Here is a 15,389-nt window from a genome sequence, read left to right as displayed (position 1 = left end):
CCCACTTCACCAACATTGGTGACCGGGATCGCCATTGGCCTCCCGCAGCCCACCTAACAACACTCAGAGCGCCCCCTAGAGGTGGGATTGCAGCCCGTTCACCGGCACCGATCCTCAACGCCGCCATCTTGAAAGATCATGCCGTGTTTATTGATCCCAACTGGGGTTCACTGTTAGAATTGGGCTCGTAAACCTTTGGTGGGATCTCCGTGTGTGCGTACATCAATCGCAAACTGGTTCTAACCCCCCTGGGAGTGGAGGGCTCAATGCCAACAAAGCCCACAGGGCCCCCAGCAAGTTCCCACTCGATAGTTTCACGCGGGGACTCGGAGAAAGACATTCAGTAGTGCGGGGAATGGGCGATGACTGGGACTAATTAGGCACCAGTTGCAAAGGGGCAACAGAGATGCAGTGAGCCAAGTGGCTGTGTAACCGACCCAGGCAGGTTTTTAAAAATAGTTTTTAATAAGTTTGCCAAGAATTAATACAACGTCGAGTCAAACGCTTGGAGGTTTATTAGAAGTGAAATGAACCAGAACATTTTCACAGCCAGCATTAAATATGTTCAAGTCAGAAGAGGTGCATGTACTGCAGGCAGTGGAATTTAACCCTCTCAGTGCCTTCCCTCCCCCATGTCACAGTCATAGTCATCTATATTACTAAAAGTCTGATCTTGACCGCTTTTGGCCCACTGTGGTGCGATTTCCGAGAGAACGCCGCCACCTACAGCTGTCATTTTTGGCCACCTCGCTCAGAGCCCCCCTCCGCCTTCCGGGACCGGAGGATTTTTCCCATCTATGAAAAATCAGAGAGATATAAATGTTTAAAAAAAAACTCCCATTCTCTCTGCTGCTATAAAACCCGGAAGTGTAGTCCCTCACTCAGTCTCTGCCAGACCCAGGAAGCGAGAGTGTCACGGCTCTCTGAGCTGCGAATAACACTGAACGCACGTCTACTCCACGGTGAGCCCCCTCGATGCGGCTGTAAGGTGGCTGCTTCCCAATTGTTTGCCTCGCCTTTTTAACAAGTTTGTGTTCACAAAATGAATTTTGGTTGTCGGGTGGCTGCTGCCCATTGTTTGCCTTGGCTTGGCTTTTAAAATTGTTGCAACAGTTAGCTGCCAGCCCAAGAATCCATTCGGCCCACAATGTCTATACTAGCCCTCTGGAAACCAGTACCTTCGGCCCGCATCACCCATACTAGCGCAACGGAAAACCCCACCCCCCCTCCCCACTGGCGAGCAATATTGAAATTGGTGGAGAGGTGGAATATTGCGTTGGTGACCAGCCCTCCCGTGCGATGCTGGGACCCAACGGGTCCCACTTAGTCTAGTACCACATAGAAACAGGCCTGCCGGAGGGAGTTTTGTACCCAAACCTGACCAATATCTGACTTTACTCACCTAGGTCGTAGGAAGGAACTGCAGATGCTGGTTTAAACCGAAGATAGACACAACATGCTGGAGTAACTCAGTGGGACAGGCAGCACCTGAAATGCTGTCTGTCTGAAGAAGGGTTTCAGCCCGAAACATTGCCTATTTCCTTCGCTCCTTAAATGCTGCCTCACCCGCTGAGTTTCTCCAGCATTTTTGTCTACCTTCGATTTTCCAGCATCTGCAGTTCCTTCTTAAAACCTGCTGTCTGTCCCGCTGAGTTACTCCAGCATTTTGTGTCTATTTACTCAGAGAGGCACAGGCACAAAATAAAACAGCTCATCGATCAGTGCTGAGTCTATCGGGTAAGTCGGCTTATCAAGAAACAGTCTGAGGAATCCCAAACTACTTCAACAATACATAACACCTACAGCATTTTTTATATCCTCAATTTTTATATCCTCAGAGAGAACCCCCCCCCCCCCCCCTCCCCTCAATCTTTGCACAAACCCCAATCCTTTCCACTCATCACTTTAATCGGACATTTCATGTATTTTGTGTTTTTATGACTGTGGGCAGATCAATTTCTCTCCTGCCGTAAATAAAGTCATATCGTATTGCATCATTCCCTCCGTCTCTTGCCCCACCTTTCATGCTTAGCAGAGATATTGTGGGCCGAATGGCCTGTTTTTGTGCTGCACTTTTCTACATCCCCAGCCCGCTACCATGACTTTGGCCTCGTCGGTTGCACCAGCAACGCAGCCCCGCACGGCTGCAAGAAATGGCGCAGCTGCTATTAACTACCTCCAAAGTTAAAGAGCCTTTGTTGTAGTTAATGGCTATAAGATCGTAATCTGCAGCATAAACATGAAGTCACTTTCAGGGCACGGAATTAGTCTGGTGCGTTGTGCCGAGTTTGAAATATTGATTTAAATTCTCTCTTTGAATCTGGGCAAGCTCGTTATTATTTCACATGCGCCGTGACTGTATCTTGATATGACATCAATCAATCCCATGTTTAAACATTGGAAACAATGCCTTGAAAGAGCCTTCAATTCAAAGTGATGCATCTTTCAAATTAATTTCTGGAATTATTATAGGCAGGCCAAATATTTGTCTGAGGAAAGTATACATAGCGCACCTCCTGATGCTTTGATGTGTGACAATGATTTATTTACGTTTATTATCATGTGTACCGAGGTACGCTAAAAAGCTTTTGTTGCGTGCTAACCAGTCAGCGGAAAGACTATACATGATTCCAATTCAGCTGTCCACATTGTACAGATACATGATAAAGGGCATAATGTTTAGTGCAAGGTAAAGTCCATTAAAGTGCAATTTAAAGATAGTCTGTGGTTCTCCAGTAAGGTAGATAGTAGTTCAGCACCGCTCTCTGGTTGGTGAGAGGATGGTTCAGTTGATAACAGCCAGGAAGAAACTATCCCTGTATCTGGAGGTGTGCGCTTACACACTTCTGTATCTATTGCCCGATGGGAGAGGGGAGAAAAGGGAGTGGCCGGGGTGAGACTGGTCCTTGATGATGCTGCTGGCCTTGCCGAGGCAGCGTGAGGTGTAGATGGAGTCAATGGTAGGGAGGTTGGTCTGTGTGATGGTCTGGGCTGCGTCCACAATTCCCTGCAATTTCTTGCGGTCGTGGATGGAGCTGTTCCCAAACCGTGCCGTGATGCATCCCGATAAAATGTCTTCCACGGCGCATCTGTGGAAGTTGGTGCGAGTTGTTGGGGACATGCCGAACTTGCGAAGCCTTCTGAGGAAGTAGAGGCATTGGGTGTGCTTCATTGGCCATTGCTTCAGTATGGATGGTCCAGGAGAAGTTGCTGGTGATATTTACTCTAATTCCGCATCGCCAACGCAAACCGGGTTATGTGTTGCGCTTTGCTTATTAATAATGGCAAGCGTTAGAGTTGCCGCCTCACAGCGCCAGGGACCCGGGTTCGATCCTGACTACACGGAGTGCTGTCTGTACGGAGTTTGCATGTTCTCCCCGTGACCTGCGTGGGTTTTCTCCGGGTGCTCCGGTTTCCTCCAAAGACGTACCGGTTTGTAGGTTAATTGGCTTCGGTAAAATTGTAAATTATCCCTAGTGTGTGTGTGTGTGTGTAGGATAGTGTGAGTGTGCAGGGGTCGCAGGTCGATGACCCGGGAGTTGCAGGAGCCGGCCTGGCCTGGTGATCTTGCTGGTGTTCTCCACCGCTGCTCCGCCGCTCCGTGCTGCTCCAGGCCGCGTCCGATCCGCGCGCTCGGGAAGTGAGATTGCAGCCCACCAGGAATAATTGGGTTAACGTATGATGAGCATTTGTCGGCACTGGGCCTGCACTCGCTGGAGTTTAGAAGGATGAGGGGGAACCTCATTGAAACTTGCCGAATAGTGAAAGGCCTGGATAGAGTGGATGAGGAGAGGATATTTCCACTAGTGGGAGAGTCTAGGACCAGAGACCATAACTTCAGAATTAAAGGATGTACCTTTATGAAGAAGATGAGGAGAAATGTCTTTAGTCAGCGGGTGGTGAATCTGTGGGATTCTGTGGATCGCAGGTCGATGACTCGGTGGGCCGAAGGGCCTGTTTCCGTGCTGTCTCTCTAAACAAAGTAAACTAAACTAAACTAAAATCCTTTCTAATCTTTCTCGTTCCAGATATCCAAAGATTGGGAGATCCTGAAACCAGTTTTATTCCTTCCGACAGAAGACCGGCTCAATGGGCAGGCTGGAGTTGAGGCCCATCCTGTCCCCTCTCTTGGGGCTGGGTATCCTGATCACTCTCTTCATGATGAATATCTGGGTGGCAGAAGCTGCCGACGCCCAAGGCCTCGATGCCTTTCCCAACGCCACGTGTTTTGGCTCCTTCTATTGTAACCGCGGCATCATACTGCCGATCTGGTACCCGCAAAACCCCTCGCTTGGCGACAAAGTGGCCCGAGCCATCGTCTACTTCGTCGGCATGATGTACATGTTCCTCGGAGTCTCCATCATCGCCGACCGCTTCATGTCGTCCATCGAGGTCATCACCTCGCAGGAGAAGGAGATCACCATCACCAAACCCAACGGGGAGACCAGCGTGGCCACGGTGAGGATCTGGAACGAGACTGTGTCCAACCTGACGCTGATGGCCCTGGGTTCCTCGGCGCCCGAGATCCTCATGTCGGTGATCGAGGTGTGCGGGCATGGCTTCCTAGCCGGGGAGCTGGGGCCCAGCACTATCGTTGGCAGCGCCGCCTTCAATATGTTCATCATCATTGCCGTGTGCGTCTACTGCATCCCCGATGGCGAGGTTCGGCGGGTCAAGCACCTGCGAGTCTTCTTCGTCACCGCCTCCTGGAGCATCTTCGCCTACATCTGGATGTACCTGATCCTGGCCGTCTTCTCCCCCGGAGTGGTCCAGATCTGGGAGGCCATGTTGACCTTCCTCTTCTTCCCCGTGTGCGTGGGGTTCGCCTGGATCGCCGACAAGCGCCTGCTCTTCTACAAGTACGTGTACAAGAGGTACCGCACGGACAAGAGGCGCGGCATCATCATCGAGACGGAGGGCGAGCTGCCCAAGGGCATCGAGATGGACGGCAAGATGATCCTGGATCACGGAGACGAGGTCCTGCCCGACGGGACGGTCATCTCCCTGGAGGCCAAGGACCTGGACGAGAGCCGCAAGGAGGCCATCCGCATCCTGAAGGACCTCAAGCAGAAGCACCCGGACCGAGAGCTGGAGCAACTGGTGGAGATGGCCAACTATTACGCCCTACTTCACCAGCAGAAGAGCCGGGCCTTTTACCGCATCCAGGCCACCCGCATGATGACCGGCGCCGGCAACATCCTGAAGAAGCACGCAGCCGACCACGCCAAGAAGACCACCCAACTCAACGAGGAGAAGGCGGAGCCTGGCGACGAGCTGTGCAGCAAGATCTCCTTCGAGCCGGCCAACTACCAGTGCCTGGAGAACTGTGGGCTGGTCACGCTGACCGTGGCGTGCAAGGGCGGCGAGCAGGACGGCACCTTCTACGTGGACTACCGCACCGAGGACGGCTCGGCCAATGCCGGCTCGGACTACGAGTACAGTGAGGGGACCCTGGTCTTCAAGCCCGGGGAAACCCTGAAGGAGATCAGCGTGGGAATCATCGACGATGACATCTTCGAGGAGGACGAGCATTTCTTCGTCCGCCTGGGGAACCTGCGAAGTGGGGACGCCGAGGGTATGTTTGACTCCGACTCCTCCGAGTACCCCAAGGGGCGCCTGGTGTCCCCGCTGACCGCTACCGTGACCATCCTGGACGACGACCACGCCGGCATCTTCACCTTCGAGGACAAGGTCCACCACGTCAGCGAGAGCGTGGGCGTGATGGATCTGAGGGTCCTGAGGACGTCCGGGGCCAGAGGGACAGTGATCATCCCGTACCGCACGGTGGAAGGAACGGCGAGGGGCGGCGGTGTGGACTATGAGGACACCTTCGGCGAGCTGGAGTTCCTCAACGATGAGACGATGTAAGTACCCAAACGCAGGGATAGGTTCTCCCCCCTCTACATCGGGGACTTGGGGGGTGGAGGCTACCCCACCCTGGAATCCCGTGCAACCTGTTCCCTCGCGGTTCACAGACTCGCCATTTTTGCGGGCTGGAAGAGTCTGTGATCCACGTGTACATGGAGTGTGCGAGGTTGCATGGGATTGCAACGTCACACCCACCTTCCTCATCTGTGTGGACACCCTGTGCGTGGGGGCGAGGGTAGGGCCTGAAGATGTCCTGGTCGGGTTGCTGCTCCTGGGCCTGGTCAAGCTGGCCATCCACGAGTCACGGCTCCAGGCGGAAGAGGGCTCTGCCCGAGCTCCTTTTCCGGGGTTACGTCTGTGCCCGGGTGGTGCTAGCGAGGTACTACCCGCTGTCCACGGGCATCCTGGGGGAGATTTCCGGGACAGCTGGGCACCGTGGGGGGTGGAGTACATCATTAATTATGATGGGGAAATAGTGCTTTGGGAATATTTGTTTTGCTTGTATTGTGGTGGTGGTGTTATATTAGTAATGTACATATTATTGTAAATAGTTGAATACATTATTTTTGGTTTTTAAAAATAATAATTGAAAAAAAGGAAAAGTACGTATACAAATGCTCGATGAGCGGAAGAGGGCACTGCCCGAGCTGGCTGCCTACATGCCACATTTCCGGGTTTACCTCCTTGCCTGGCTGGTACTGGCTATCCATGGGCGCCCTGGGGGATTTTCGGGACCTGTGGGCACCGCGGGCGGAGGTGGAGGGGGGGGGGGGGGGGACGGAGGGGTGGAATATATCCTTAATAAGGATTGTATTATTGTTATTTGAAAATTCAGAGTCTTGGATAATTTGGTGATTTTGGTGGTGATGCTGTTACCACGGTTTTAGTTTTGCAAGTATTATTTTGTATCCTAATTGATGAAATTATTTTTGAAACAAAACAATTTTTAATAAATGCTCAGGATGTGTCGGAAAGAACTGCAGATGCCGGTTTAAATCGAGGGTAGACACAAAATGCTGGAGTAACTCAGCGGGACAGGCAGCATCTCTGGAGAGAAGGAATGGGTGATGTTTCGAAGTGTCGCCCATTCCATTTCTCCAGAGCTGCTGCCTGTCCCGCTGAGTTACTCCAGCTATCTGTGTCTGTCTTCGGTTTAAACCAGCATCTGCTGTTCCTTCCGACAGAGTTTGTGAGTTGAGTTTGGTTTATTGTCGCATGCACCGAGGTTTACACCGAAGAGGGATCAAAATGCTGGAGTAACTCAGCGGGACGGGCAGCATCTCTGGACCTTTCGGTTCGAGACCCTTCTTCAGACTGAGAGTCAGGGGTGAGGGAGAGTAGAGATATGGAAGTGTAAGGTGTGAAAACAACAAATCAAAGCAGACGGTGATCAAGGGAATGTTAGCTGAGGGTTAACTGACAACGAGACATACAGTCAGTAAAATTAATCAGGACAGTGAAACTAGTTGGAGAACTAGGATGAGGAGGCAGGGAGAGAGAGGGAGAGCAAGGGTTACTAGAAGAGTTCCCTCGCTCTCTGTCCCTCCCCCATCCTAATTCTCCGACTAGTTCCCACTATCCTCCTGATTAAATTTTACTGTTTGTACGCCTCGTTGTCACCTTCCCCTCCAGCGAACAATGAACCATTCTTAATTTTCCTTGATCAACTTCCCCTTTGATCCTTTTCACACCTTACCCTTCCATATCTCTATCCCTCTCCCCCTGATTCTCGGTCTGAAGAAGGGTCTCGACCTGAAATGTCGCCCCTTTCCCTTTCTCCAGAGATGCTGCCTGTCCCGCTGAGTTAGAACCAGTTTTTTTTGTGTCAATCTTTGAAATAAATGGACAGGATCAAAGGTGACCTGTTATCCCTGAGCTGCGTGATCGTCGTGCTTTCAGGGTTTTACGTCGGGTTATGGTTCTGGATCTTTGTGCGATGAGATTGAATTGTGTCGAAGGTGATTTACTCCGCCTTACAATGCGGCACTTCAGAGCCCAGAGTTACGGCTTTGCGCTTGCAAATCTCAACACTGAAGTGATCACAAAAGCACTGGCGTAGAATTTTACAATCCTCCATCAATAATCTGGGTGTATTATTGCCAGTCTTTCCAGGTGCGGCAGAGGTTCACCAGCACCTCCTCCAACCTCATCTATTGCATCCGCTGCTCTAGGTGTCAGCTGATCTACATCGGTGAGACCAAGCGCAGGCTTGGCGATCGTTTCGCCCAACACCTCCGCTCGGTTCGCAATAACATAGAAACATAGAAACATAGAAAATAGGTGCAGGAGTAGGCCATTCGGCCCTTCGAGCCTGCACCGCCATTCAATATGATCATGGCTGATCATCCAACAGTATCCCATATCTGCCTTCTCTCCATACCCCCTGATCCCTTAGGCCACAAGGGCCACATCTAACTCGCTCTTAAATATAGCCAATGGACTGGCCTCAACTGCCTTCTGTGGCAGAGAATTCCACAGATTCACCACTTTCTGTGTAAAAAATGATTTTCTCATCTCGGTCCTAAAAGACTTCCCCCTTATCCTTAAACTGTGACCACTTGTTCTGGACTTCCCCAACATCGGGAATAATCTTCTTGCATAACCAACCTGATCTCCTGGTGGCTCAGCACTTCAACTCCCCCTCCCATTCCGAACCCGACCTTTCTGTCCTGGGCCTCCTCCATGGCCAGAGTGAGGACCACCGTAAATTGGAGGAGCAGCACCTCATATTTTGCTTGGGCAGTTTACACCCCAGCGGTATGAACATTGATTTCTCTAATTTCAGGTAGTCCCTACTTTCTCCTCCCCTTCTCTGCTCTCCCTCAGCCCACTGGCTCCACCTCTTCCTTTCTTCCTCCCGCCCCCCCCCTCACATCAGTCTGAAGAAGGGTTTAGGCCTGAAACGGTGCCTATTGAGTCTGAAGAAGGGTTTCGACCTGAAACGTTGCCTATTTCCTTTGCTCCATAGATGCTGCCTCACCCGCTGAGTTTCTCCAGCATTTTTGTCTACATTTTATTATTGCCATCTTTACTGAGGTACGGTGAAAAGATTTCGTTTGCATGCTATCCTTTCAAAGCCAGCGTTTGACGGCACTGGGCCTGTACTCGCTGGAGTTTAGAAGAATGAGGGGGGTGGGGACCACATTGAAAATTACCGAATAGTGAAAAGCTTGGATAGACTGGATGTGGAGAGGATGTTTCCACTAGTGGGGGAGTCTAGGACTAGAGGTCTCAGCCTCAGAATTAAAGGACGTTCCTTTAGGAGGGAATTTATTTAGTCAGAGGGAATTATTTGCCACAGAAGGCTGTGGAGGCTAAGTCAATGGATATTTTTATGGCAGAGACAGATAGATTCTTGATTAGTACGGTGTCAGGGAACATAAAACAAATTTGGAGTTTACTTCCCTTCTCCGATTGTACCACTGATTTAGAGATACAGTGTAGCAACAGGCCCTTCGGCCCACCGAGTCTGCACTGACCAGCAAGCCCCGCACACTAACACTATCCTACACGCACTAAGGACAATTTTACATTAATGCCAAGGCATTTAACCTACAAACCTGTACGTCTTTGGAGTGTGGGAGGAAGGTAAAGATCTCGGAGAGCATACAAACTCCACACAGACAGCACCCATAGTCGGGATCGAACCCAGGTCTTTGGCTCTGTGAGGCAGCAACTCTACCACTGTGCCACTGTTCTGCCCTTTAATACTTCAAGGTTGGCATGGGGTCACCACATCAGTACCACCATCCCTTAGATGACCTCCACGTAACTTTCATTTCCACTAATGAACCTTCACTTCCCTAACGAGACTTGTTGCGTCTATTCTCATGCGTGTCATTGATACCTCACTGGATTCAACCTCTACACTGGAGGTTTAGTTTAGTTTAGTTTACATTAGAGATACAGCGCGGAAACAGGCCCTTCGGCCCACTGAGTCTGCGCCGACCAGCGATCCCCGCACACTCGGAGAAAACCCACACAGGTCACGGGGAGAACGTGCAAACTGCGGACAGACAGCGCCCATAGTCAGGATCGAACCCGGGTCTCTGGCGCTGTGTGGCAGCAACTCTACCGCTGTGCCACCATGCTGCCCAAAGCAGGTTAATGGAAGGTGGGAAGTTAGAGTTTTTGCTGTTTGGTCCATATCCCTCCAAACCTGTCCTATCCATGTCCCTGTCTAATTGTTTCTTAAACATTGGGGTAGTCCCAGCCTCAACTACCTCCTCTGGCAGCTCGTTCCATACACCCACCACCCTTTGTGTCAAAAAGTTACCCCTCAGATTCCTATTAAATCTTTTCCCCTTCACCTTGAACCTGTGTCCTCTGGTCCTCGATTCCCCTACTCTGGGCAAGAGACTCTGTGCATTTACACTCCAATGACTCCAAGGCCCAGGCTACCACTGAAGGGCCTGTCCCACTTGGCCGTCATTTACGCCTCATTTACGCGTCATATGTAAAATAGGTCGATGCGTCGTGATGCGCGATGTTCACTCGCAAATCACGTGTCAGCACAGCCGTCTGGTGCGCGTGACGTCATTAGAATACCCTGCTGCACGCGGCAACGCATGGTTACACACGGTGACGTAACCATGTGTCACCACGCAGTACACGTGAGACGTCGGGACGCCAACGTGCGACGCCATTACGTCAGCGTGCGTAGTCAATACGTCAGCGTGCGTGCGCGATACGTCACACAGGTGGCGCGCGAGGATTTTGTTACACTACGAAATCCTGGAACGCCGCATGATACCGCGCGCCACCACATGCGACTCCACGCCTGACCATGCGCAATACGTGCGTCACCCACGCTCACCCCACGCGTCACGACTCGTCGACCTATTTTACATATGACACGTAAATAAGGCGCAAATGACAGCCAAGTGGGACAGGCCCTTAACAGAGCAGAGGAATTCAGTGCTAAATGAGAGACTAGGTGTGGAAGTGCACGCAGGGACTGCTTGCTGTCCGATGTACTTGGATAAGACAGAAGGCCCTTCTGCGTCACCGTTTGTTCACCACCTCTCCCCTGCACAAAGCCAGCGCCTCCCACTGCTAGACTTTCCTGTTTATTACACTTGTGCATTTAATGGCCCACAAAACAAACATCCGTCCTGTGGATAAAGGCAACAGTTCCATCTGCCCACTGAAGGTCCCTTGCTCGCTGAAGAACCTGTTCTGCATTCCGATCTTTCCCACACATGCCTCCAGAAGCAAGGCGTGAAACACAGGGAGATCTTCGGTTTCCTCCCACACTCCAAAGTTCAAGTTCAAGATTCAAGAGAGTTTATTGTCATGTGTCCCAGATAGGACAATGAAATTCTTGCTTTGCTTCAGCACAACAGAATATAGTAGGCATGAATACAGAACAGATCAGTGTGCCCATATACCATTGAATATATATGTATATATACACACATAAATAAGCAGATCAAGTGCAGTAAGCTATTAAAGTTCAGATTTTTGTTTGAGTTGAGTTTAATAGTCTGATGGCTGTGGGGAAGTAGCTATTCCTGAACCTGGATGTTGCAGATTTCAGGCTCCTGTACCTTCTACCTGATGGTAGCAAGGAGATGAGTGTGTGGCCAGGATGGTGTGGGTCTTTGATGATACTGACAGCCTTTTTGAGGCAGCGACTGCGATAGATCCCCTCGATGGTGGAGAGGTCAGAGCCGATGATGGACTGGGCAGTGTTTACACCTTTTTGCAGCCTTTTCCGCTCCTGGGCGCTCAAGGTGCGCAAGGTAGTGTAAAGGTGCGGAGATCGCGGGTCAGCATGGACTCGGTGGGCCGAAGGGCCTGTTTCCCCGCTGTATAACTAATACTAAACTCAACTAGAACTAAATATGAGGCGCAGTTCCTCCATTCTGTGTTTGGCCTCATTCTGACATGGAGGAGGCCCAGGGCAGAAATATCATAAGGTCATAAATGATAGGAGTAGAATTAGGCCATTTGGCCCATCAAGTCTACTCCACCATTCAATCATGGCTGATCTATCTCTCCCTCCTAACCCCATTCTCCTGCCTCCTCCCCATAACCCCTGACACCCGTACTAATCACGAATCTATCTATCTCTGCCTTAAAAATATCCACTCACATGGCCTCCACAGCCTTCTGTGGCAAGTAATCCCACAGATACACCACCCTCTGACTGAAAAAATTCCTCCTCGTCTCCTTCCCAAAAAAACGTCCTTTAATTCTGAGGCTATGATCTCTAGTCCTAGACTCTCCCACTAGTGGAAACATCCTCTCCACATCCACTCTATCCAAGCCTTTCACTATTCACGTTTCAATGAGGTCCCCCCTCATTCTTCTAAACTCCAGCGAGTACAGGCCCAGTGCCGTCAAACGCTGGTTTGAAAGGGGAGCTTGCGAACATAATCTTGTCCACGTTCCTCAGTAAAGGTGGCAATAATAAACCTAGTTTATTAATAAAGATCTGCAAAATTTTACATTCAAACGATCATCGTAGGTTAACCTACTAATTCCTGGAATGAATCAAATACAAAATCTTCCACGTTTAATGGTGCCCGTAAACAAAATCAACGCGTACGGCAGAAGTGGCAGATGCGATGCTGAATCCCGCGGAAATGGACTCAGGGGAAAGCTCCTGTACAAGTTGTGCTTACGTTTTCATCATTAGGAACACACACTGCTCCTCCATCTGCCTTACATCCTAATTTGAGGAAGGACATTCTTGCTATTGAGGGAGTGCAGCGTAGATTTACAAGGTTAATTCCCGGGGTGGCGGGACTGTCATATGCTGAGAGAATGGAGCAGCTGGGCTTGTACACTCTGGAGATTGGAAGGATGAGAGGCAAACTTATTGAAACATGTAAGATTGTTAAGGTTTGGACACGCTAGAGGCAGGAAACATGTTCCCGATGTTGGGGGAGTCCTGAGTCAGGGGCCACAGTTTACGAATAAAGGGTAAGCCATTTAGAACGGAAACGAGGAAACACTTTTTCTCACAGAGAGTGGTGAGTCTGGAATTCTCTGCCTCAGAGGGCGGTGGAGGTAATTTAAGAATAAGGAGTAAGCCATTTGGAACGGAGACGAGGAAACACTTTTTCTCACAGAGAGTTGTGAGTCTGTGGAATTCTCTGCCTCAGAGGGCGGTGGAGACAGTTTAAGAATAAGGAGTAAGCCATTTGGAACGGAGACGAGGAAACTCTTTTTCTCACAGAAAGTGGTGAGTCTGTGGAATTCTCTGCCTCGGAGGGCGGTGGAGGCAGGTTCTCTGGATGCTTTCAAGAGAGAGCTAGATAGGGCTCTTAAAGATAGCGGAGTCAGGGGATATGGGGAGAAGGCAGGAATGGGGTACTGATTGGGGATGATCAGCCGTGATCACATTGAAGGGCCAAATGGCCTACTCCTGCACCTATTGTCTATCGTCTATTCTGCAGCGCTGGGCAGTACCTGTCCATTCAGGAGGATCGGTTAACCCAGGCTTGCGATTGCAACCCTGTCACAGGCACTTTGGTTTGGCTCAGTTTTGTTTATTGTCACGTGTACCGATGTACAGCGAAAAGCTGGAGAACATGGACAGACAATAGACAATAGGTGCAGGAGTAGGCCATTCGGCCCTTCGAGCAGGTAATGTTTCAGGTCAGGTTTGAGGAAGGGTCCCAACCCGAATCGTCACCTATTCACGTTCTTCAGAGATGCTGCCTGACCCGCTGAGTTACTCCAGCACCTTTTGTGTCCTTTTACTATTATACCATTGACGTGTTGATACACCTGGACAAGCTAGATGTAGGAAAAACATTCCCAATGTTGGGCGAGTCAAGAACCAGGGGCCACAGTCTTAAAATAGGGAGGCCATTTAAGACTGAGGTGAGAAAAAACGTTTTCACCCAGAGAGTTGTGAATTTGTGGAATTCCCTGCCACAGAGGGCAGTGGAGGCCAAGTCACCGGATGGATTTAAGAGAGAGTTAGATAGAGCTCTAGGGGCTAGTGGAATCAAGGGATATGGGGAGAAGGCAGGCACGGGTTATTGATTGGGGACGATCAGCCATGATCATATTGGCTGACTCGAAGGGCCGAATGACCTCCTCCTGCACCTATTTTCTATGTTTCTATGTTCCACAAACAACAAAACCATTCAGGACATTTAGTTCCTGCTGTTTTGAGAGAATCCAAATAAACCTCTCAATTTGCTCGTAGTTTAAGATTGTTCAAATTTCCGCAGTGGAGATTTTATTTTCAAATCCTTTCTGCTTTAAGCACCTTCTGCTCTTTTGAAAGTGATTAGCATTTGTTTCTTGGCTCCTGCTGCCTGTTCTATGGAATCGGAACGATTTTCTAATCAGTGCCAAACTGGCTGTAATTCAGAATGAGAGCTTCTGCAGAATCTGTGTGAGGTGCTGCTTAATTCTTTAAGCTCTCGACATGTTTATGAACATAAAACAGATTTTACTTGAGTTTATGTGTAGGAAGGAACTGCAGATAGACACAAAAAATTGGCGTAACTCAGCGGGACTTGTACACGCTGGAGTTTAGAAGGATGAGAGGGAATCTCATTGAAACATATAAGATTGTTAAGGGTTTCGACACGCTAGAGGCAGGAAACATGTTCCCGATGTTGGGGGAGTCCAGAACCAGGGGCCACACAGTTTAAGAATAAGGGGTAAGCCATTTAAAACGGAGACGAGGAAACACTTTTTCTCACAGAGAGTTGTGAGTCTGTGGAATTCTCTGCCTCAGAGGGCGGTGGAGGCCGGTTCTCTGGATGCTTTCAAGAGAGAGCTAGATAGGGCTCTTAAAAATAGCGGAGTCAGGGGATATGGGGAGAAGGCAGGAACGGGGTACTGATTGGGGATGATCAGCCATGATCATATTGAATGGCGGTGCTGGCTCGAAGGGCCGAATGGCCTACTCCTGCACCTATTGTCTATTGAAATGTAAATAGCACGATGTTATCCCACTCACTCTCTATACACTAAGGGTAATTTTTAGCAGAGGCCGATTTAGCTACCAACCCACATGTATTTACAGTGCAAGAGGAAACTGGAGGAGTACTTGCAAACTCCACACAGACAGCACCCGAGGTCAGGATCGAACACGGGTCTCTGGCGCTGTGAGACAGCAGCATTACCACTGCGCCACCGTGCCAACTTGTTTAGGAAAAAAGGAAGTGTAGATAATACATGATGTGGTTCAGATCAGAATGATTTATATTTGGTTATGTGCCTGTAAGAGTCTTGTTAAATTTTCCAATGTTAGTGGTGCCATGTTAATGCTTGTTGTATAGTTGTTGCAACATCAGAAAACAGCTTTTCATCAATCTGGAGAACTGGCTCCTTATACCAGTTTTCAATAAGCCAGGCCTGTTTATATGGGTGCTAAAGTGGGCACTGATCATTGGGAATGAAACATAGAAAATAGGTGCAGGAGGAGGCCATTCGGCCCTTCGAGCCAGCACCGCCATTCAATATGATCATGGCTGATCATCCAGAATCAGTACCCCGTTCCGACTTTTTCCCCATATCCCTTGATTCCGTTAGCTCTAAGAGCTAAA

General features: G+C 49.8%; 1 protein-coding gene across 2 annotated transcripts in view; it reads left to right on the top strand.

Moving 5' to 3' along the window:
• Positions 1-15,389, top strand: part of LOC116967669 (sodium/calcium exchanger 3-like) — a 193,353-nt gene that overhangs the window by 10,291 nt on the left and 167,673 nt on the right. For both annotated transcript variants that reach the window (XM_033014261.1, XM_033014260.1), the window contains exon 2: positions 4,029-5,864. In XM_033014261.1, the coding sequence (XP_032870152.1) occupies positions 4,090-5,864 (1,775 nt within the window). In that variant the 5' untranslated portion in view covers positions 4,029-4,089. The remainder of the gene's footprint in view (positions 1-4,028; positions 5,865-15,389) is intronic.

The sequence above is a fragment of the Amblyraja radiata genome, chromosome 41, assembly GCF_010909765.2.
Source record: "Amblyraja radiata isolate CabotCenter1 chromosome 41, sAmbRad1.1.pri, whole genome shotgun sequence".
Lineage (NCBI taxonomy): Eukaryota > Metazoa > Chordata > Chondrichthyes > Rajiformes > Rajidae > Amblyraja > Amblyraja radiata.
The sequence above is the reverse complement of the archived record's forward strand: the minus strand, read 5'-3'. Positions and strand labels throughout refer to the sequence as shown.